Source organism: Aptenodytes patagonicus, chromosome 16 (assembly GCF_965638725.1).
Source record: "Aptenodytes patagonicus chromosome 16, bAptPat1.pri.cur, whole genome shotgun sequence".
NCBI classification, from domain to species: Eukaryota; Metazoa; Chordata; class Aves; order Sphenisciformes; family Spheniscidae; genus Aptenodytes; species Aptenodytes patagonicus.
Genome location: NC_134964.1, coordinates 3,608,115 through 3,633,465, shown reverse-complemented (window position 1 = coordinate 3,633,465; position 25,351 = coordinate 3,608,115). Strand labels below are relative to the sequence as shown.

General features: G+C 38.3%; 1 protein-coding gene across 10 annotated transcripts; it reads right to left on the bottom strand.

The window, feature by feature from the left end:
* Window positions 1-1,532: 1,532 nt before the first annotated feature.
* ZNF207 (zinc finger protein 207) lies at window positions 1,533-25,162 on the bottom strand. Of its 10 annotated transcripts, none has more exons than XR_012996622.1 (14): window positions 24,978-25,162; window positions 23,280-23,406; window positions 22,703-22,841; window positions 21,915-22,085; window positions 21,126-21,201; window positions 20,586-20,633; window positions 18,276-18,346; window positions 16,979-17,139; window positions 16,068-16,160; window positions 14,637-14,879; window positions 13,754-13,916; window positions 13,076-13,558; window positions 8,801-8,855; window positions 1,533-5,929 (listed from the first exon to the last, which is right to left on the bottom strand). XR_012996622.1 is itself a non-coding variant. In XM_076353812.1 (13 exons), exons 1-12 carry the CDS (start codon window positions 25,016-25,018, stop codon window positions 13,398-13,400), a joined length of 1,494 nt encoding a protein of 497 aa, XP_076209927.1. In that variant the 5' UTR covers window positions 25,019-25,162; the 3' UTR covers window positions 12,811-13,155; window positions 13,375-13,397. The 10 variants fall into 10 exon arrangements, 8 of the variants coding, with proteins under 8 accessions (XP_076209927.1, XP_076209926.1, XP_076209928.1 ...); XR_012996623.1 differs by having other exon boundaries at window positions 1,533-4,108; XM_076353812.1 differs by lacking the exons at window positions 1,533-5,929; window positions 8,801-8,855 and having other exon boundaries at window positions 12,811-13,155; window positions 13,375-13,558.
* Between the last annotated feature and the right edge of the window lie 189 nt (window positions 25,163-25,351).

The window sequence follows — 25,351 nt, the reverse complement described above, 5'->3', positions numbered from 1 at the left end:
CAGCATCTGAACTGCTAGGAGCAAGGGAGCTGGGGTGCTAGAGAAACCCCCCTCTGTCCCCCACCCCTGATGCAGGGGACAGGGAGGGGGCTGTGTACGTTTGAAAATTTAATTGGGCAAAGGCAGCTTTCTTAAGTCTAGCATGGGGCATAAGGATGGCTTCAACCCCGAGCAGAAAGAGGATGTGCAAATTTACTGAAAAGTATGGGAGCCAAAAGAAAGCGTTAACTACTTAACAGTTTATACAACCTGCTCAAATGCTGTGGCAAAAGCATAGCTTTTGTTTTCAAAAAGAAACTGTTACCACAATGAAAAATTAAAGCCAGAAGACTGGGCCAAGAAGATCCGTCTCATAACTTGTTTCCTTCCTGCCTGCAGGCACACCCTACTTCATACTGTAGTTAAGCTATCCTTTGCCCTGTAACCCACACCACCGCAGACTTGAGCCTTTCCTCTGAGGCCTAAGTAGGGGTCTTACTTTTCAAAGATACCCATTTCTACTTCTTAGAAAATAAAGGCTGAGATCCAAACTCTTTACCTCATCAGGATATTATAAACACAATCCTCCCCCCGCGCCCCGCATAAAAAGCATAAACCTACAGACCAGCACTCGGAGTCCCGCGTTGCAAAACAAGCTGCTGAGGCTCACAGGGCAGAAAGTACAGACCCGTCCTTCTTACTCTTTACCCAGTCATATTCAAATTCCCCAAGCATCTGATAAATCAAACTTGGGAGTGCTTTAACTGGCCAGGCAACACTCGAAACCCCTTGCTCTAGCCAGCTTTTAGGACAAAGCAGTTCCCGTTTTTCAAATGCCCCCTCCGATTTCCTGAGAGCCGAAAGGGCCAGAAGACAAACTCCATTAAAGAGCTCATGCAAAGTAGTAGTCTTCCTCAAAGGGTCCTCTACTTAGTGTTAAGCTCCTCCTCACTACACATATCCAACTCAAAATGCCATGAATTGTTCCAGGTTGTGTAGCATTAAAACAATGGATCTATCTTCCTTTTACCACCTCTTAGAAATTAATCTATGAGTAAACAGTGGTAGCTAAATGAGACCAACTGGCATAGCAGACAGGAGTTCCAAGGACACACATCTTCAAAGCTACCTCATCTCTCCAGCATTCTGCTCTAAAAGGGTTTAGAACAGATCACTTAACAGCATGCCCTCTCTTACCAGGTTTTATAAAAATGCTATTAAGGTACTTTCCTCCATATTCCCCCTAACTCTTCCAACTTAAATCATCAATTTTTTTGTAGTCAGTTCAGCAGAAGGACAGCAGATCAGCAGCAAAAGGAAGTTACAGGTTATGAAGTCAGGATTCATTTGCTTGTCTCCAGGTATAAAACACTTTAAGATAACGCTCACGTGAATGAGTTTTTGCAGTTTATAGACAATCAAGAGAGCTAGTACAAAGTTATTCAAACCGTAACATGAGTGAAGGTGGATTTTATACTTACTTTGGAACAGCTATCATTCGTTGCAATAATAATTTAAATAGGTCCTCAAGAGGAGAAAAAATACACAGAAACAGTGGTTCACTTCTGTTTAATCAGAGACTGTTACAAAGTAGCAGACACACATTACAGATGTGTATATGTGCAATGATCCATTCCTGAAGCATACAGTTCATAGAAGGTTCTCAGTGGATGCAAATGATGTTAGCTCCGTATTTTCTTTGAATCTTCTCTGTAAACTGAATGCTATAAAATTAAGCTAGTTACTGTTACTACTATTTGCATGCATTAAAGTGATGCACATACTTACCAGTCTGTCACTTTCTCAAATTAAATTCAACATCAATACTTTGCCACCCGTCTTTTGAAAAAGATCAATGATTCCATCCCTTTCATACTACTTACACAAAAGCAGTATCAAGTATCAAGGAAAAAACCTTCATGACACACTAACTTCTGTGGGTGCACTGCTACTCAGAGGGGACATAATTCAATCATGTGCTTTAAGGTACTTTAAGAAGGTACTAAAAACAGTCTCGGAGTCTGGGTTCGCTGCACAGTGACCAGAATCTCTGAAGGGGTGATTCGGAGTCATTAGGCAGAAGTCTAAAAGGAAATACCATGAACTGACTCACTGTTCCATATATACCGTACCAGAACTGGGAAGGAAGACTTCTGAACCACATTAGACTGTACAGCTGCTGTAACGGTGTATCAGAAGTTGAGCTACAACTTAGACTGCTCACCTGGTTATGAAAGCTCAGATTCCTAGTATTGTTTTGGTCCCGTCTCAAAAGAAAATAAACTTAATTCTACCAAAAAGTACTGTAATGAATTGCCATAAAAAGTTTCACAAAGATACGACGTTCTACAAGAGTTCATATTAGGATCTACCCTGGACAAATACACTTTTTATTGTAAGACACTAGAGAACACCGCTACCCTTTAGTTATCCCCATTGATTGCCAAGCTGGTGTTACAAGTAGTGCAGGTCAGCATCCAACCACTGTCAAAACTGAGACTTCACAAAGTAATTCAGCAGCCAAAAGCAATCAGTTACTCATTCCGACTTATTACGAGCATTGCATTAAGTATCAACTAGGGTCAACCACAGAAGTTAAAAGAAAGATGCATACATGCTGTTAATAGGATAATGGCCTCACAGCAAGGTATCCCTATTATTCATGCACATCTGCCATTAAGATTTAGGAAATATAGGCAAAGGTAAGTTATAAATTTTATTACACAACTTTCCTTTTTTTTTCTTCTAGGGAGAAACACCTATGCAACATTATTCAAAAATTGGCACGTAGCTAGTTTTGCAGATAAAGCGATTTAGTGTGAATGACTGAGAACTGATGTAGAGAAGATGCCAGGAGACAGGCTTCAACTGCAACTATTCTAAAACCTGGGAAGATACAATCCCCTTGAAACTTTTTATGTTAGTATGACGAATTCTGCAGCGTCACGGAAGATTTCAAAATTCTAAAATAAGCAATACTGCTGGAAGCATCAAGTCACTCATGAAACTACTCTAGACCACACAGATGAGCTGGCAAAACTATTCAAGTGTCTGTTCAGCTACCACACTAGTATGATCTTTCCAATGCCTAGTTTCTATATAATTATCCACCAATAATGTCAAAAGACCCTCAAATTCCCTATGTGATAACATGCCCTTGAGAAGTGAATTAAAGCACAGGAGCTTTACAGCTCATCCAGCTGTGAAACTATGCTATGTGCCACAGCACAGAAAGTTTTCATCTCCCATGCTGATATGTAGAGATGAGGTACACAAAGCTTAAATAAAAATAAATGTATGCAGCTATTCTGGAAAAGGTTGCATCTTTTATCCAATCACAAAGAATCTCTCCTATTTTGAGGTGTAAAATATTCTATAAAATAAAAATAAAATGCCAAAATTTCCAGGAATATGGAATAGGGCAGAAGGAAAAAAGAACAGAGGCAGAGCAGTAACTCTGGAGTAAGATAAAACAGCTGGGCAAAACCTCATTTGTAGGTAGCCTCTGAAGTGCTGAAATGGGCCAACAAAACACAACAAAATGAAAAAAAAAATCAGAGAAGACAAGCTCCTGGCTTACAGGCCTAACAAAGTAAAAATCTGTTGGTAGGAGACAGTAATTAGCAATAGCTAACAAAAATCGAAAGATTTACATTACTGCTACGGATTCTTACAAACAGAAATGCTTATTCCCCAACACAACAAATATAGTATCCTATAATTGGTTCACTGATAAAACAGCCTCTTTTATAATAGGCATGTTACTGAAGAAGTGACTTCAACTTTAGATCTTCACACTTTTCAATAACACCAATGGCTATTTCTTAAGGTTCTGTATTAAATTTTCCTTAAAAGCGCTTGCAGATATTACCTACCCACAACTGTAGTTAAAACCATTACAGATCTTCAAAAAAAAATCTAGACGTTCACTCACTACTGAAAACAGTAGTAGATAACAGATACATTCACATTTCAGAGACCAAAATTCCCCTCGTATTTAAGTGGTATCATTTGAACAAATTATTTCAAATAGGAACATCAGGTACTTACAGATTAAACTAACCTGTACTGGCAGTGCTGTGGAATTTTTCTTCTCTACCAGTAAGTAGCAAATGCTGAAATTCTGCTGCTAGTTAACAGAAACACAAATTGTATTAAACCAAGGAGTTTAACCCATAGTTTAGTTTTTCATTAAAAAAGCTGCCAAACTTCAATTATGGCAATTTGTTGCTTAAGAAAAGCATATGAAGTAAAGGCAACTATAAAACTACTTTCAATTTGCCCTTACTTTTCTGATATTTTTCATACATAAGCCAGAAGTTTAACAAGGTAATCCTGTTGCCTGCCACAAACATAAAGGAAATTATAATACTTACATTGCCAGGTTCCTTCATTAAACAGTCTCAAACTGTGTTTTCATATTCTAGACTTTACAAATGAAAGAGCAAAATGTATTTTCTTCCACTAAAATTTATGGGAAAGAAGCTAAAGAATTCAGTGTAAGTAACATATATGCAGGTAACTCAATGAAAAAAAGAGAAAGAAAAAAACTCTGCATGACATCTTTATCTCAAAGCATTACATAACTTTGTAAGTTGGGACACAGTGAAATAGCTTCCTTTGGTTGTATGGCATTAATTTCTGGTAATTCAAAATTGCTGTTAGCGAAAATCATTTATACATATTGGCTACTAAGGGTAGCAGAAGTTGAAATTCTACACACACACTCTTTCTGAATAGCACCTGGGAACATGGTTAAGATTTAGACAAAATTTAAGAAATAAAATTTGAGATGTCAGAAGCTTGAATTTGGTATAAGGCAGTTAGCAGTTAAAGTATATCTGCCTGTTAGCTAACAAGAGAAGGTTTTAAGGAAGCTTCAAGCTCTCAAAGTTGTGTATTCGTTTGTTTTCAGTTAAGATGATACTGGCATTAAAATTCTACTATTTTCTGAAAAGTTTTAAACTTCTTTAAATCCCCAAGAAAGAAAAACCTTAAGATAAGTTCAAGACAATATTTACGGAGACATTAAATTCATCGTCATTACAACAGCAGTGCTGCCGATTGTTCCTACTGCAAGAAAGCCCGTAAGAATAAAACAAGTTATTGTAAACTTCCTCAGAATGTGCAAGCACCTCACTATTCACAATCGTGATCGGGTGTATAAATACCAACCCTCACACACAGTGCGTACCATGAACAGTCAATACTGACTCATCAGGATGCCAAGAACAAACGACTGAGGATAACATCCTGGATCCTGTGGTTCAAGACAGGATATGGCTGTCTCCATGCAAGCTAAAGTGCCTGGCTCCCTCAAATAGACCTTCACAAGACAAAGTAAAAATGCATTTACTATACAACAGAATCTACAAATACTGTACTTGAACTGCATTTTCTTCTAGTAGAGCCTTAATGAGAATCTGCTTTCTGAAAAATCAAAAGACTGCATAAAGCTGCTGTTTTCAATGTGTAAGAAAACTCTCACAAAGTTTTTTCAGAACTTCAGAAGAATGTTATATACATTACACTTCAGAATCACTTCAATTCTATCGTGATCCCTTCAAAGGCTGCCTCAAAACTTTTCTTACTCTAAACTAGTATCTACCTACCCCAACTATTACAGGAAAATATGGTAGTCACGGATACCTGCATTTTTATAGAACCCAGTCACTACCATTATTTCACTGGTCTGATTATTTTGATTGCAAGTACACATACTTTTTTAAAAAATTCTTCTGGAGGTAGCCTATTCCTCAGAGTATTTAAGGGCTACAATCTTTATTAGGCAAGGCACAGAACACATTATGAACTTATCACACAATTCTAAAGCAAGCCAAAACTTCATGCGTGGTACATACTTTATTTGCCACATCTCCCATTCACTTCTCTTGTTAAAAACAGTGGGTGCAAATTCACCCAATTTAGCAGAGTATCAGTAATTCTTGCCCTTTAAAAAAAAAAAAAGGTCATGTACCTCCACTTAAGCTTAAACCCCCCCCCCCAAACTCCCCAAGACCTACTTCCATTAATATCTGTAAAAGTCAAGTCGCTAAAATACTATCATCATTAGAAAAGAAATTCCACAAATGGTGAGATGTACAACTTTGTGATACACAGAGTGCTGCAATACTGAGAGCTGCAATACTGGAATGTCAGTAAAAACACACCACCGTCCCTCAAAATAAAGTGTAAATTTTCTTTTTGGAACTATTCCCCTTAGATCCACACAAGGAAGGAGGGAGGAAAATGTCACTAACAGAACTTCACAGAAAGAGCAAAGTATGAACCATTTGCACTAGATGAGAATTTTACAGGCCAGCTGGTCTAATAGCTGAGGAGATACTCCCAGCAAAAAGCGCAGAGCCGTTACGCCATCCTTGTGACTAGAAAGATAGCAGCACTTGCACATGTATCTTTAAGGACAAAACACAACGCAAATGAAAAATGCACAGCATTACTTGCTGCAAATTTAAGGACAAACATTAGTCTGTGGTAACAGATCAGAGTAACATGAATATAATCTGCTAAAGCTACCACCTCCCAAAGAGGGAACAAAAATCACCTGTTGTGTCCAGTCCTTTAGAGACTTACAGAAAGGACAGGAATGTAAAGGATGGAAGTGAAGGATGTGTGAACCACCCACCAGAAATTACAAGCAGTATTTGCAGTGTAGCAGGAAAACCCAGAGCCAAAACCCCCTTTAACTCATACAGTAACACCCCGTGGAATTGTCTGAATGTCAAATGCATCTTTCAGAAGTAGATAGTGTGAAATTAATCTTCTTGGAATTGTCTAAAAGCAGCTTCAAGGAAAAAAAAAAAAATCCATAGCAATGTGGTGCTGAGAAACGCTATGTTTTGCTCACAAAACATGCCAAAACACAAAGAAATGGTTCATTTGCTCCCAAGCATCAGTATACAGAGCTTAAACAATGACACAGTGAAAACAGGAACTGCATTTTGGACACATTTTTTCCATTAACATGTCAAACCTAGTTATCTTCAACAAAAACAGATCAAAGCAATTTCTCTGAATTTAAAAACTTTTAGCTCTCACCAGGGTATCAATTTATAAGATATAACCCAAGTGTGGATCTAAGTAGGGTACTCCATTGGACACAAGACAGCATACGTATCTGAATTTTAGCTTTGTGTGCTTGATGACAAGCTGAATATGAGTAGCTGGATAAAAACTACTTAGTGCTGCATCGGTCTTAAATGGAAACTGATAAAAGTTCAGTATCAGGCATTTGAAATTTGCCTATTTTTAATTCTGAGTCTCTAAGAGATTCAGACACTTAAAGCAAGAAGTACAAGCCATACTGCATATTATTTTTGGTTAAACTGTTTCCTTAGATATTCTAGGGAAATAAGAACTAAGCCAAATGCTCCTAGTTGCAGTAGTGTATCTTGAAGTGTTGCTCTCATCTTCACCGTTATCAAGGCTAGCGCCACAATGAGAATTGGAAAAGCAACGCCATGCTCAATAATCATTTTGAAACAGTTGAAAGGTCATGTCAATTTTCCAGTCAGACTAGACTATTTGGGGGGGCCTTTTACAGGAAAAATGCAAAGGGCAGAGTACAAACAAAGAAGAGTACAACAGGAATGTGAAATCCACTCTTGTAACCAAGTTAAGAATTACAACTCTATCCTTTAATTAAAATTACTGGAAATCACATCGGGGGTCAATCTTTAGCAAAATCTTGAAGAAATGAAATACAGTCTATGTTCACCAAAAAACACCACAAATTTTAAAAAGATCTCAAAAATTTAAAAAAAGTTATAAAACCTGACTCCAACATTTGTTAGTTTTCCATTTCACTGCTGATAGGCTGCAAGACCTCCTCAGACAAAACCTGTTCTGAAGCTGAAGTTGTTTTTAAGCAACCTCAAGCATTCAAAGCCAATGTATCTGCAACAGAGTGAGCAGCAACACTAAAGCTCCTTTTTCTCCACAAACGGTAGAACTTTTTGCTAGTCACTATGCGAAAGAAGGAACTTCCAATAACCGTATACCGAAGCAAATTTTGAATATGCAACATAATTCCACAAGGTTTCAAAAAAACCGCTATGACTTTCAGTATTGTTGCAATAGACAAAATATTGTCGTTTGGTGTGTTTGAGAGACTGACAAAAAGGTTTTCCCTGAAACTGACAAACTGAAAAATCTGCAACTTCGATTTCTCATTCTTCTATTCTACTTTACCAACATGAATCTATTTCTTCATAGGGCTCTACATTAATATTTGTTGTGGTGCAGCTCACACATGCAGCAGTATTAACATCTTAACCTCCTCCAAGGAAACCGTATCCTATAATTTAGACTATGCAATTTTGTGACTGTAAATGTCACTTACTAGTTAAAACCTAAGTATTTTAAGCACTTCAATAGATACGTCTCCTCAGAAGAGGAAACATTAGTAGTTGATATTTACAAGACACTAGCTCAGAGACTACACAAAGTCACATTACCAAAACCAAAAACAAATATAGCACAAATGCAATGTAGGGGGAGAGGGAGAGGGGGCAGTGTGGCTGAAGGACTGCCTGAGCGGCCTTGAAAGAAACGCATTCCATTAGGAGAAAAGGTACCCAAACATCTTAAAACATGTTCCCTCCCCTTAAGACTCTTAAAAACACGATAATAAAAAGATAAATATTAATATAGAGCCCATCTACCAAAAGAGAATAAAAAAACCTAAATTAAAATAAATTTAGGGGCCTTCACCAAACTTGCTGCAAGTTTGGGGACATAAATATCCAACAGCCATAAAGCTGTGAAAGCCCCCAGAATGAATAAAATAAATCCCACTTGCCTCAGACTGAACAGGGCAACACTGAGACTCTGCCTCAGCCTGTCCTATGGCAGGGCTATAGGAAGAAGAAAAATTTAAATTTTAGAAAAAACATGACCCAATTAAGTGAAAGACATGCATTCAAGTTAACAAAATTCCAGTGATCAAGCAAATAAAAGAAGATGACTGCTATTGCACCTGTTTTGTTAGGCCCAAACAAAACTTTTTACAGTTGGTAGCTATTTCTGAATTGGACAGTTTTGCTTTGTATCTTGATCAATGGAACATAAGTCAGTTGTCTTGGGGCATTTTTCCCAGAACTGATAGTATTTACTGTACTAGTTCACAAAAAGTAGAGTTAAAGATTCCATCAGCCACTGAAAGTGTTCACCCTCACCTTAGTATTTATGTAGAAGCTAGACCAGTACAATTATTAAGACATTTACTATTATTTTTAAGTGTCGTTAGTTACCATTTTAAATTGCAGCCCCAGCTCATGGACTGGTATATCAGAGTCTCAATTTAACTGAAGAGTCATAATGCCCTTCTTGCTGTTTATAAAACTGAAGTAATCTTGATATTTTATTTTTTATCTTGTATGCAGAATTCTTTGATTCCTGTAAAATAACTGCAGATTATATATTCCATTCAATTTTATCCAAGTTTTAAGTAAGTTATACATTTCTATGTAAGTACTATTCAAGAGCTCCATACGCTAAAATAATTGCAGAAACCATAGAAGGCAGATGCAGCTGCATGTGTTTCTAGAAGCTTGTTTACGTTCTCCCATGCATGCACAGAGCGAGGAATAGTTATCCACGGATTTATTAGATATACATCCCAGCCTCAAATTTATTATCAGCACCTAAAAATCTCATCTGTGGAAGGAAAAAAAAAAAAAAAAAATCCCAAAGTTCCAGAAGAAGAAATTTTTAGTCCACATAAGCCAGCTAAATTTTCAAGATTTTATTTAAAGCAACCTTTGCCAAAGGCAGAAAGATATTCTAAAGGCAGTACAAAACAGTCATATCAAGACTTCTGAAAAAACAGCCCGGGCTTTTCCAAGGTTCTTTCATGCCAGTCTCATCCCTTTTGCTCTAAAAATCAGCAGATACGAGATCAGCCTCTCATAATGATACTGAGAGACCATGCATAAAATAATTTAGAACCTTTTAAATGAGTCCTAGATGCCATAAATTCTAAGTATTTCGCTAAACATATTTTCCCACCTGTGTCAGAATATTTTCTTGCAGTCTGTTTTTTTGGTATTCAACATTTGCATTACATTCCAATTTAAAGATCGATCAAAATCTACTTGCAAGTTTTAATTTTACTATAAGATCTGCCATGGCAAATTTAGGCAACAACTGAAAAACAAAGCTTCTGCCTATGTAATTATATCACCAGAATCCTGCAACAGATAAAAAAGAGATATGCTTCTCTGTAATCATAAAAGCTTCTGCAATCTCTTTTGAGGGAGAGATTAACTAAAGCAAAAAACTGTCTGCATGCCTGCATTATATTACGGATTTTGCTGGCACAACGATGTTGATTAAACTTTGTACTGTAAACCAAGCCTTAGTCTTTATACAAGCAATTACTACTAGTTTTCCTCTTTTTGGGAAAATGCACCATAAATCCAACTCTCTGAACATTAAGAAGCAGTGTCCAAAGAAATGAAGGCAGGGACCAACAGACAACATATGCACTGAAATACCCGCCTGTTTACAGAAGAGTACACACAAGAGACACAAGAGTAACTAAAGATAGCCACATCACAGCTCTTACAGCACAGAAATGACAGGAGCAGGAAAGTAAGTATCCACGTGAAAAATCATGGAAAAATTGTTCACCTGCTCGCTGAAGATTATTAGAGTACCATATGAACAATACATGGCAGTATTCAGTTGAGGGATTATCATAACATTACTACTAAGGAAAGTTCAATCTTAAAATGTGTCCAAGTCTATGTAGTATTAGCTACAAAATGGTACTATTATTGGAACAATGAGACATTGACTATTCAAAAGAGGGAAACTTTTAATTAAAACAACTTGCAGAATATGCTGAGTTAACAGTACATGCAGTTAAGGTTTTCAAGTATTTATCCCAGGAAAAGTAGGGGTCTGAAAACAACATACCAATGAGTTACAGAAGGACACCAAAGGGAGAAGGTATTTACTTTACTAGGGGCAGAAGGGCAAAACATTCTTACAGCAGCAATATGATCTTCAGAAAAAGCAGGAAGTTCTATAGTTTTAAAAGCACAAGTTAAGATCAATTTATAATGTATGAATTCTATGTGTAGTATTACAAAAAGGATGAATGTAAGACACTGTAAAAATCTCTCCAGTGTTTTGTAATTATCCTTATTAGATAAAGAAAAACAGAAGAAAACCAGAGTATAAAAGCATTGCCTAAGCAAAAGAGTTTTATCTGTTAGACTAATGTATAAAGCAAGATGAAGAGCTAACAAAAGATCTGACATCAAGGCCCACTCAGCACATTCACAACCCAAATACTGCACATCTGACAGGTGATCAGCAGATACCAGTGATCAGAGAGAACTGCTTCTCAACAGAGGCTTGGAGTTATGGTCTTAAAACTGCTAAACACTTCAGAAAAAGTGCCCGATAATTCTTAATGGTTAAACTAAGGCCATTGAGCTGTAATTAGGGTGTACTGGATTCTCTAGTGTTTTTATGAGCCATTCCATGACCCTAAGTTTGAAGCTGAGAGACAATGTAGTATTTTAGCTGTACTGTATTTCTGACTATTAAGAGACAGTACAGAATAAAGCCACATGAAGTACTTAAGTGCAGCTAAAAAACCCCAAGTCTTTTAAGAAAAAGAGCCACAATGCTCAGTATTATAATTTAGTGAAAAAACTCCACCATCAACAAAAACATCTATGGAACATAAACTAACATAAAAATGCTGATAATCTTTCTAACATACTCTAAAAGAAGAGATATCCCCATAAATTAAATTGCACGGATAAGGCTTGAGGCTGGAACATGTATTTAAAGTTGACCTGCAAATGAAAAATTCACCACTCCTTTTTTTCCCCTGTTGTGAAGAGACCAGGGAAGCTCTCACGTCCCTTCCCTCCAAGTAGTTGTCCTCTACATTTTCATTCTCATCAGAAATATAGCACACTAACACAGTGATGTTAGACATTCAGAGAATTACAACCTTGACAGTAATTTATCACTCTACTTTTATAAACAGATAAAAGACTAATTCATATGGGGAAGACCTCCCTTTGATAACTGTAATTAGGAGAACTGATAAAAAGGTCTCTCACTCTAGACACGTCCATTAAATGACTCAAGAAACTCAGCCACCATCTGATCATAGCACGCAACAGATGGTTCGTCTTCCAGACTCTGTTGAGATCTGAAATTCTGCACGTTTAAAGTAAAAATACAGCATCTAACATATTACTCTTGCCCCCTCTGTCTCTTTTGTACACTGAGAAGGTAGTCAAGCTACTTTTTCTCTTTTGCAGGTCAACTTCAATACAACATCAACTGGAAGTCACTCACCCATGTGACATGCACCTAAGCTTCTAGAAATCTTCATCTAAAAGGCTCCTGAAATTCATATGCATTTGCACATTAAAAAGCATCAGTCGAAGAATGAACTAACAGGACACATCTGGCACTAGGATGCATCTTAAAGCAATCACTTTTACATCCTACAAGTAAGTGCCAGGACTAGAAATCATTTAAAATTTATTGAGGACAAGAAAGCACAAATAAAGAAACATATGCATTAAGAGAAGTTACAACCAAGAGTTAAGATGTGCCTCCTGCAGCCTCATTTTTGAGGAGTCAGTTAATAAGTGTACAGGTCTTTGTCTACTCAGACGTGCAGCTAAGGAGTGACTTAATTTTAGAACAAGGAATTCAGATTTTAATCAAAACAGCACCAGTAACTCTGTTCATTACACCAATAGCTACCATGGCATGCATCTGTACAAACCTTTCAGGCAGTTGTCCACAGCTGGTCATGAATAAAAAGGCATATAAATTTTTCTCTTCTTTTATTACAATGAAGTTTATAACAGTACAGAAAAGTCACACGACCTTAGTGGGTCAATTTACTTAAACCCTGAAACAGGAGGAACTCTAAATACATTAAATATCGTTACAAGTTCAGACTTAAATGTACAAGTAGTTGGGAACAGTTACAGCCCTCACCAAACTATGTTGGGGACATGAAGTCCAACAGCACTTGAAGTGCTGTGAAGGCATCATTTCACAAAGAGCAACATAATGTTACAGAACTTGCCTTTAAGGTGGTATGTTCATGTAATTCCAGCGCCTTCACAATTTAACGAACCATATTTACTATACTTCACTTCTAAAAACCTAGATGAAACATGAAAAAGAAGCCATACAGTATAAATTGCAACATCAGGAAAAGTTCCTGTTATTATTCCAAATAATTTTCCCATGTAAAATAAGAATGTCCAATAGCTCCTTGCATGTGGGAAGATACTTATTTTTTTAAAGTCACAATGAAGCCTTAATTGACGGAAGCTCGGCTATATTAACAGCACAAGATGAGAAAAGGTTTAATCTCCAAACCTATTAGAGCGTGTGTAGTAGCATCAGTAGCGGCCACCTTGCGACATTACAGGAGGTCTCATTCCCATTGGAGGTCGAGGAGGTCCACTTTGGTAAGGGGGCACCATCGGAGGTCCCTGACCGTATGGAGGCATCGCTCCAGGAAGATATCCTGGCATGCCCTGGTGATGAGCACCATACTGACCTATAAACAGAACATTTAAGATGCAAAGAAGTTTGGTTTTTTTTTTTAAATAATGGGCAGAAGTTGCATTTTGTGAAAAGCTTCACACTCCCCCACCAGTATATGCCACTTCAAGTTTTAAAAAATGTTTATTGGGGAAAGAAAAAAAAAAAAAAAATCTTTTCAAGAAAAGAAAGCTGAGAAACTTAGGATTACCATGAGGTGGCATGGGAGGTCTCATTCCTTGTTGTTGTGGAGGAATTCCTGGCTGCGGTGGCATCATGCCTCCGATTGGTCCAACTGGTGGATTACCCAAGGAAGCTTGTCCTGGCCGAGGAAGATTACGCTGATATTTAGGCAACTGTGCCCTTCTCTCTTCCTAAAACCAGGAACAGACAACCGTAACACATTGTAAGGCTAAAACTCACCAAAAGCAAAGTAAATAAAAGCGTAACAAAGTAGATTACAGGTACTACTTCAACTACCTTACCAGTTCAAAGACTGCTACTAGTAACATTATACAGTAGCATTTGGATTTTTCCCCCTTCCTTCAGAGCTACTGAGTATTAATACTGGCCAATCTAGCATTTTGCACACAACACAAATTCTCGTCCTCTCTCAGCTGAAGAAAGCCTTTTCCTCATTAACAAGTTGAAACAAAAAAGCCAAACACAAATGTAAAGATATCTGAACTGAAATTAAGGTTCATTTGTTTTATTCATGAATTCTGTATTTCTGACTGCTGTAATAGCACCAAGACCATTTCAAACTGTTAAGTCTTTTGTCCTACACTCATTAGCTATATCTATTTAACTTCAAGCTTAAGTCATATGCAGAAGTAGTCCAAATTATATTTTGGGTTGAGTAATCTCCTATCACCAAGAAAAGTAAGGCTTAGATCTGCAGCAGGATCATTGCAATATGCCAGTCATCACTTTGCAATCGAAGTTTTCTTGATGCATGGTTCCGTTACATTAATTCTGCAGTTTGCACTCACACCATTATTAAAATACACATAATGCAGAAGAAATTCTATTTAATCAGCCGTATCAGCATAAATTGCATTTTTCAATAAGACAATGAAAATATTTTAACTTACCAGTGATATATCCTCATCTGGATGGATCAACTTACTGGTTGCACTGGTTGTTGTGAGGGTAGCAGGCTTACTTGTTATAGATGTAGCTGGTTTAGCTGCAGTACTGTTTGTCGTGCTAGTGGTTGAGGCTGTAGACTGTGTGTAAGCAGGGAATGTAGGTTTTGGGGGTTCTGTTGTTGTTGCAGGTGTAGAATTCAAAGGTTTGAAATCAGTACCAACTGGACCTGGAACAGCTGCTGCAGCCTGCGGAACACAGAGATAGATCAATATTTATTTCTCAAAGCGCAAGAAAACTTAAATGATGTCTGTTAGAGCTCTGAAACCTTCCAGTGAGATACATAATTAAAACAAGCTTGACAAAAGTAAAGTTCAGCCTTATCGCACACTAGAGCAACTGAAAACAAGACAAAATAAAACCCAGTATATACACATATACACACACACACTGGAAAGTCTAAAGTTTGCAGGTCAAAAGCCACAACTAGAAAAAAAGGAACAACAACCACCACCCCCCACTATCAAAATTTTTATCTCAAATACTGAGTTTGGTAAATGTCTAAATCTTTCTGAATCACTGTTTTATTAAGAGCCTGTAAGTATAAACTCATTGTTCTCTCACTAAATTATTAGCATACTTTAGCAACCATTAGTTTAGAGTACAGCTCAAAGTGTTAGTATTCATTAAAATTAGGTATTTAAGAAATGTTTTAAATATTTAAGAAAGCTCTATTGTGTCAGGGTTTTCAAGTGTTGTCTCTATAAAAACACTGCAATATTTTCACAAGTACTCGGTCTCTCTATACATCTTTTAACTAGCTTGGGAATGAAGAATCAGCTGAAGGCAGATATGAGGTCCACTACAGATTCCAGCATTTCATCTTTCCTACTTTTTTCTTTAACTGTTAGACAAGAAAAGTTTGCTTTAACAGGCTTTCTCTGAAGATGCAGCAATCTCCAAAGCAAGCTTTCGTTATGACAGAATGCTTTTGTTTCTAGTCACTATACATTTACAATTATCTGAACTTTCCAATCAAAACAAAGGATTTCAATTTTTTGCGCATAATGCAAATCACAAAATTCCCTACATCGTAATGTACCATATTAAACAACATAAACTAAAAAGCCTTCACCATGCATCAAGCTAACCACTGCCCACTAAAATGCATTTAACTGCTTTCATGCTTTTTTAACCCTTTAGAACCAGGATGTAACATTTCATTCTTCCACACTAAGAGAAATTGGGCACTTTGACATGCTTATTTCTAGTAAGATGCAACTCCCAATCAAGGACTCTGCAGTTTTACCCGCTAAACATAATCAGGAATATAACAGAAATTATCTGAAGATGTTTAGTCAATTTTAGATTTTACGGAACGGTCCAAAGGGTTAAGTTGCAAAGCAATTTGTTTTTAACTGTGACTTCCTGCGTACTTGTGCTGTGCTAGGAAACAGAGCGTTAGAAGATGCTGACAGACTTTCTGAATTGGAGGAAGCTGTACTTGAGCTTGTGACAGGTGTCCCCATCTGTAGCATAAAAGAAAGGAAACAGTGAAAAGTCTCCAAACAAATGGGTGGAAAGTATCCAGACGAAAGGATTTCTTATGCTAAGTCCCTTCTTATGAAAGGACTGTGTTTTTGTAAACGAGTATCTTCCCTGCAGAAGTCCAAAATGCAAATAGTACACTATGAAGGTTTCTGCAACATACTTGAAAGCAAGTAAAAACTTCAGGACTTATACACAGTAAGTGCAATCAAAGGGTAGAGGTCACACGTCACTATCAATTACCCACTTCCCTCCCCAAAACATTTAAACAAATTTTTACTACCTTAACTTACTCCTAAACTTTTTAAAGTAAAAAAACCTCCTAATTCAGGCAATGTTTAACCAGTTTAACAAGACTACAGAATAAATTAGTCCATCTATGGGTAGAGAGCCCATGACGAAAAGAACAGGAGAGACCAAGTCATGTCAAGATTTATACTTTGGAAATTTTAGGTAAAGTTCTATGCAATCAGATTCCTGTAGCTAACTAACACATCCCTTCACCCACCCAGAGCACCCTTATAAACGACAAACTAAAGGGATTAAAGAATTGTTTTGCCTACTCCTTTCTTCCCCACGTGCTTACAGAACTTCTGTCTGGTTTCATGGCTGTTATAAGACAAACAAAAGAATCTTTTAAAATTCATTCAAGCACTACACTGAATTAAACTTAAGAATCAACACAAGCAAGAAACTCCAGTCACTTCTCGGGCCTCCTCAATAATAAAGAATAGACACTGTTAACACAGTGGCAATTTGAAGAATATAACAATAGATTTCAGGCTATGAGATACCTTACCTGCCCTGCACTTGGGAAGAGTGGTTTAGTAACTGGAGGCTGGGGGGTAGGTGCCGATGCAGCAGGAGCTGGAGGCCTGTTAAGAATGCCCGGTGCTGTAACAGGCTGTGCTTGTGTCATTGGAGGCATCCCAGGACGAGGACCAACTGGTGGTGGCATACCTACAAACCACAAAGAGCTGGTAACAAATCAGGCTGAAGGGAGTAAGAATACTCCTTTAGAGGATTCTGTTCACAGTGTTCCTTAGAACAGTCTTCCCCAAGGAAGATGTATTTTTAAGGCAATAGTAAAATAAAACATGACAAAGGGTAATGCCAGCAGTCACCAATAAATGTCCATGCATAGGCAGTAACCTCAAACACTTCACAGCAATACTGAATTAATTTGTGTTTTCTACTAGAACTTAAATGATGACGTTTATAAATCAATGCAATTAATGCAGTAACTGTTTCCAACACACTGCGCCTAAGCTGCCAAGTGCATGGATAAGACACTTACAAAATCCAAAAGATGCAGCCATTACAAATGGTATCAGAACTTTGACCGAAACACAGATCAGCTTTGCTGTGTGTCTTCAACACAGTGGAACAGTGACACAATGCTACTTTTTGTAGCCTATCATCACAATACATACACTCCACACGTGTGGGGCTCTAGGAGAGATTCAGTGACGGGAAGTTAACAGCTTACATGGGTTCCATCATATTACTGTGCAGCAGAACTAGGCTGTAACTGTCCTAGTGGCTTGCCTCCTTCTCCAGTGAGGAATGCGGGCAAACCAGCAAATCTCAAGCTATCACAGCATGGCTGCTGGTCAGGTGGAACACCCTCAGAACTTAAGGCTGCTTAAGAGCTGCACAAGCTTGAGAAACATCTCTTCTAGCTATGGTGAGAGACCAAAATTCCAATTAGTTTCTTCACACAGCAGGTTCATTACTTAGGTATTTTTCATTTCCCACATTTTCAATCACTACAATTTTCCAGCTACAGCCACAAACATTAAAAAAAGGGATGAAGAGAGACTAGGCAACACAAAAGCCAGAGAAAGTGCAACAGGAGGAGAAAACTATATTCTATTTTTTACCTTCACAATGGAACCAAACACAAATAATTATTTATAATCAAAATCCATAAATCAACCCCTTCACCTGTGCACAAGAGTGGCTTCTGTGGCAATCAATCCACACCAAGGTGGTGGCATAAGTCTGTATACTCCTTACATAAATCCTAAATCTCAGTGGAAATAAATAGATATAATTTAGCTCTCACCATAGTATGAGTTCAATAACTGACCTACCTGGTGGCATACCAGGCATAAGAGGTGGTATTCCTGGCCCAGGAGGCATCATTCCACCCATCGGCATCATCCTATTAAACAGGAAATGAGCACTGGTATGAACACTCATGACAAACTCTTAAGACAATTGGTACATACCTGTATTAGATAAAAAATTATGGTAAATAATTTCAAGAAGCTCTCAACAGAGGCAATTCAAAATCAGCTGACTCCACAGTTAAAAATGTTTTTCCACAAGGGAAAAAAAAAAACCCAAACAAAACAAACAAACCCACAAGAAAACCCCCAAACACTTTTTATTTGAGCTTTAATTCCTCAAGCTTTCACTTCCACTATTACCCCATTTCCAGAACTGGTGTCTCTCTTGAAATCTATTTCAGGCTACTAGTTTCAGCAGTGTTCCAAGAACCTGATCTTAGCACACTCAGAAAATTTGAAAGTAGGAAAAACAGCTAACTCCAATCACACTAAAATCACTGTACATCTGCTATTACTCCTTTCTGACACCACAAGTCTATTTGTGGTTATAGCACCCTCATACTATTTTAACATTTCCTCCTTCCTCCATTGAATTGCAGAGAACCCAAATCTGTAAACTATCCACAAAATACTGATAAAAGCAGAGCAAAGACCACAGGACAAGAAAGCTTCTGGAGTTCCAATTACATTAAATATTCCCTATGCTAAGGATAGAAAAGTGGGATTTTTTTTTTTTTTTTTTTAAATGAGAAGTCCTTATTATGGCGTATTTTTCCTTCATATTAAAAACATGTTTGGGTTTTTTTTTTTCCCTTGCTACTGATACCTGGAGAAAAAACCGGTCTGTATTTCCTAACAGAAAGGCAGCATCTAAATGACTCCTTTTATCCTTATCTACTAAACCACACTACAAATTAATACGTTCCCCATCTAAACTATACATACAACCCTTAATATAAGCAAATTCCTCCTGCACAGGGCTGCAACTCCATAAAAAATAAGCTGTCTATAACACTAAATGCTTTTAAGCTGGGAAGCTATAGATGAATATATGATTCCTTTACAGGGAACAAGCCAAGTGTAGCTTAAGTTTGCTTAAATTTTTCCAGACACTCGCAACTGGATTAGGGAAACAAAATAAAGGAACTTTAGTTAGCAAGATAAGCAGATACAGAGCAGCCAAGTGCACACCAAAACCCCACTAAGAAGCAGTTTCTATTTGTATGATAAAGTCAAGAAACCTCCACCACTGCTGTTTCAAAATCAAAACAAATCATCATAAACAGGGGAGCGTTCATTCTGCAAAGCAAATTGCTACCCAGTCTTAATTTTTATTCTCAACTTGTCTACCACTGCTACAAAAGGAAAAACCAATGTAGAAGCAGTAATGACTGGGAACATAGTACCATCACCCCTTTTTTGGGTTAATGGTTGGAGAAGGCAAAGTCAGTCTTGCCACCCATTTTGACAACTATCTGTTAGACCCAAAAAAAAGTGCTGGATGCTCACTGCCTGCTGCCACCAGAAAGATGACTTTCTGAGAAACTGCAGGGATAGCGCTAGAACTAGTGTCAGACTGAAAACAAAGTTGCTTCCTAGGTCCTAATTCTTCTTTGCTCATTTTTAAACAAAAGATCATCAGATTAAGTAAGCAAAATTTTAGATTAATCCAGGTAAAAACATAATATAACACACACACACCCTAAAATTTCACCAAAATGGCAGTGCAGTGAATTTTTGGCCAATTATTTTGTGTATTTTACTATATGACATTACATTCACCTGAAGCTAACAGAGAGTTTAAGGAGGACTAAGCACCAGCAAGCCTGATAAAATTCTGTTCAGTTTCCACCCAGAAAAGCCACAGTCATGATGAGCATCCACAAGATGTTCGACTATGACATGATTTTTAAATTCAAAGACTGTTAAAACAACATTTGTGTCTCAGAAGAGAACAACCTTTCACCTCAATGAGCTTAAAACTTAGAAGCAAAGTTTCTGCAATATGTCCTACAGTGTAAAGGATGGAGCACATGGAGCTGTACTCTGGTTGAAGAGAGGTTCGGTGTAAGAGAGGTTCTAAGTCCCTAAGGGTCTATTTCATGAATATTTTGTAGAATGCATTTCTCATAACATATAGTTTTGTAATATTCATTTAGATAAAGCATAATAACTTCAGATACTATACAATAACAAAACCTAACTAGACATTTTCCCCAAATTCTTAGGCAATATTCAGAGGTTTTCAGTAAGACAATTTCAAGCTTATCAAAAACATGACATAAAATGGCATAATGAATGTACCTAGAATTACATTAATGAGATGCTTACATGTTTCCACCACAAAATGACTGCATGTATTTTCTCTGTTGATGTAATCTGTGAAAATTTATGACAAAATCAAAAATCTAACTGTGATTTTCCAAACACATTGTGATAGGGTACGGTGTCAACCCCAAACAAGCATAAAAACCAACATCTTACTTTTGCCCAAAATACAAGAAAAATTTAAACTATCCAGTATTTTTTTCCTGTTAGGTTGATGACTGATAACCAGATGCACAATATATGTGCAATACACAAAGGAACAGTGGTTCACAGAAGGCTCTAAACCAACACAACACAACTTGAAATTATTATACTACTACCCAATAAAGTTAGGAGAAAGGCAACATACTTTATACATAAACTCATAGTTTGGCCATATTTTTAATGTTGGTTTACAGCCATCCAGTTCTTCGGTTAGTCTTAATATTAAGGTTACAGAGTTCACAGGTTCCTACGTACATTTTTCTAATTAGCTTTACTTTTTCTGTGACAGTTTAAAATGCACAGTTGAACATGTAATATTAAGTCTTTCTTGTTACTCACCCAGGTGGCATTCCAGGCATAACTGGAGGCATTCCAGGCATCATAGGTGGAACACCTGCCATTAATGGTGGTATACCTTAAAAGAAAAATGAATTTTAAACAACTCCGACAACATACAGTCACTAACAAATCTCATCAAGTAAATTTAGACTGGATAAATGCTTTACAAGAAGCTCTAAAAGATTGGTTTTTGAAGTAACACTGCTTACAAACAACGCAATATAAAAGATTATCCACAAATCTGACTTAGATTCATTGTTCTCAGTCCTGCAAGACTACGTAAATTTTCTTAGTAGTCTCCAAACAACATGCCTTATCATTACAGAAAATGTAATGAGAAGAGACCAGTTTTTGCTGTCATTGTTCGAAATTCTTTCAATGTATTTGTGGCCTGTGTATAAACTGCCTGTTCTACGTTAGCAGTCTCTAGATATACGGCAGCCTTTCTGCCCTGTTTCTAAAATCTTGCTACAAAATACCACAAACAAGTATCATTGGTAGACTAATGTTTAAAGTACTCATCTGTTTTACTACCATATTAACATTCCTTCAATCTAGACGCAAGCATTAGGTATCTTGATCTACTTCACAAAGGAAGATGTGTGCACGCACACAGAATGGGGGAAGGAAAAAAAAAAACATGAAGAAACTGCTTACATGCACCTCACAAAACTATTTTGTGACCTCTAACACCCAGTGTTAGAAAGGGCAGATTATTATTCCAGCATACCAGCCACAATTTGTATTTCTACTCAGCTTTTCAGTAACCAACTTAAAACACCATCTTACCTGGAGGCATCCCTGGTGCACCTGGCACAGGAGGCAAACCTGGTTGCGCCATTGGAGGAATGTACCCCTGCTGTGGCTGAACTTGCTGGGGTTGAAATGAAGTTGAAGCCGCAGATTCATCATCTTCATACTCATCGGAATCATCCTGTTGCTTCTTTTTCTGGCTCTCTGCTGAAGAGTACAACATATATGGTCAGACTGAAGGCAAATTACATTCTATGAAATTAATTTTATCTGGGGTATTCTAGCTGGAACAAAAATAATAAAATTCAAATCTTAGCATGTTCAAAATTCATAGAATTACAAAGAAGAAAAACTATGTGAGCCTACCTATACATACAAATAATAAAGGGAGGGAAAGTGACTCAACTGTAATGACCCTCAACATAAATGGGGGTCTTCTTTCATGTCAATCTCATGCTGTCCAGAATAAACCAAAGCAGTTCAAACAAATGTATACTTAAACAGCAAAGAAATATAAGTATTTGGGCATCATCAGGCTTGTATCGCCCCTAGCCTTTCCTCCCCTTACCCTCAAAAATAAAATCACCATCCCCATATTCATTAGGTAATTGTTGTAGCTGCGCTGGCATGCAGCTATTTCTGAATTGGGAAAGAAAAATATCTCTCATCCTTCTACATGACTGGCAAATGTCTAGAGCTGCAATTAGAGAATGCATTAAACCCAACCCTTACTCTTCTGAGAAGCGAGACCTGTATCACACAGCTTAGTATCAGTAAGAAACAGACTAGGGAAACAACAGATAACTAGCTAGATTACACTTTACCCTGAGTTTTTTGTTCAAGTAACCTCCTTCTTTCCTCCATATCTTTTTCCGGAATGCCCTCCATGCCATAGATTTCCAGTTCAATGTCTGTTCTTCCAGGAATAGCATTTGGAACAGCATCTATTGTTTCTTTATGTACCTAAAGAAAAAAAAAAATCCTCATGACCACAATTCAGGCTAGATTCTACATGTTCTTCAGCCTGTTTCAAGATACAAAAGGCACATCCTTAATGGGAAGGATATCTCTAGCCAAGCGTTTTCTTGGTATGTGCTTCCTAATCACTGTAAGCTAGTATTAGCTTCTAAAACCAGTTTATATAAACTTGTCTTCTGAACACCAAGACAGTAAAATTCCTTCACTCCTCCTGCACCCCAAAAATGACGGCAGAGATCTCTACTGCATACTCTCCATATGACTGCTGACAAAGCAGGACTCCTGTTCTGGAAACAAACCATTGCTATCTTTTTCTCATCAGTTTTTAAGACTCTGGAAGCCCCCAAGCCCCCACCTTTTTAAGTTCACTATTAATTCCAATTTTAGATACTGATAAAAAAATGCTTATGTAAGTCTTCTTACCTGCATGCAATGTATAGCTAAACCAGGTCCTGTATACAGTTTCTTATGACATATATGGCATTTAAAGTGCTTTGCTTTTTGATGCTGTATAAGGATTTTTTCATCATCAAAATCCCTGTTACAATACCTATATTGAAGACTGTTAAGGAAACATTTAATCCTGAAAGTGACCTTCTATATAACACTAAGCTAATTAGCACCATTGCGATTTTTCCTACAGAAAAAAAAAAAAAGCATAGGAAGCACCTCTGAGCATTCAAAGCATGACGAATATTTCATGGATGTCTGAAACCAAACCTCCCCCTCATACCATCCAGCATCTCCCTCTTCAGATAGGTGCAAAACTAGAAAGATGTGTGCACACAATCAGAATCATCATTTGATTCTGTATTCTTTGACACATGCCTTTCAAGTCCTAGTTATTTCTAAGTGGACTCATTCTTTCTCTGCACAGGTATAGATTAAAACAAAGTTGCTAAAGCATTAAAGGAGAAATAGACTTGAAATCCACAAAAGGGAAGTGATGCTAAATACTTAGAAGAAGTGCCTTTTTAATAACAAGTATCAGTAGCTAACATTTATAAAAGAGAACAAAGGTTTTAGTTAAAAATTCCTTTCCTTTTTCAGTCATCCAGCTATCAATTCTTATGAGACCGCGTAATTTGCTGCAGTCATTAAAGAATTCTCTGGGTTTAAAAAAAAAAATTTAAGTGAAGATCTTTCTGGATATCTATGTGACAGAAGAGGCAAACTGCAATTTCCTTTCTCCAGGTCAGCATTAGTATTTCAGCAAACACTCCAAACATATCTTCCTAAGCGAGACAAATACACGTGTTATTTATTAGCTGCTCCTTGTTAACACAATGTGTCACTCACTTCCACCAAAAGTTGAAATATATTAATACCTAAAATAGAAGCACAGATGCCTTCCAACATAAAAAGGTAAAAGATCTCAGAGCAGCTTATAAATTCCTTTATTAAACAATTCTAGACTAGGCAGAAACGTTTTAGAGAAAAGATGAATCTGCAATCACCCCTCAACAAAAAGCAGATTGTAAAGGAGTGATCGAAGAAAAATCCACCCGTATTTCTGAACACGGAGAAATTGTACATGACTTTGACGCAGCAATTACAAATTTTAAAGTGTCCCCCCCCACCAAAAAAAAAAGTTTTCAAAAGGTCACTTTTAACCACATCTGCCCCACTTCTTCTTGAATAACTGTATTTATCAGAGTTTTCTTCCGTTGACATCATAGCCCCCGGGGGATAAAGACCGTTCTCCATTTTCCCCACGACCTCGGCAATCCCGCCAGGCCTGGCCACAGGAGCGCCAGGGACAGCCGGCCAGAGAAGCTGCGGCCTGCCCCGGCTTTACGGATCGGACGCGAGGCGAGGCCTCAAGCGAGGCAGGCGGGAGCGGGCGGACTAGGCCGCGCGGGGGGGGGGGGGGGGGGGGAGAGAAGCAGAGGAAGGGCACGGACCAGGCCCCATCCCCGCGCTGAGGAGCACAGAAACGGAACAGGACCGAGCACGGAGACAAACCGTAACGGGGGTGGAGAGAAGGCAAGAGCCCCGTCCCAGGGCAGCGAGGAGCCGGGCGGAGAATGGGAAAGGACGGGACAGAGACCCGACCGGGCCAAGCCGCTCCCCTCCCCCACCCAGCTCCCCACACCCGCGTCGTCCCACACAGAAGGATACCAGCACCAAGGCTTCAGCTGCTTCTTCTTCTTGCGGCCCATGGCGACGGCGCCCCCGACCTACACAGAAAGGAGACAGCCGAGCTCTTCCCTCCCGAGCCGCAACGCCCACACCAGCCTCTCCACGGAGGCGAGCGAGGCAGACACAAAATGGCCGCCACGGTCCCTCCTGGCGCCACCGCCTCCGAGCCCCCAGCCTGCACCGCGGCGCGGCGGGAGGGGGCTGCCCACGTGACGGGCTCCCGGCTGTCCCCCGCCGCCTCTTAGGCTGTCCCGTCGTGCCCCGCGGTGGCGCCCGGCCGCCATTTTGTTCCAGCCCCTGTAGTGCGGCTGGGGGGGGGGGGGGTGAGTGAGCCTGAGCCGCCTGGTTGTGTT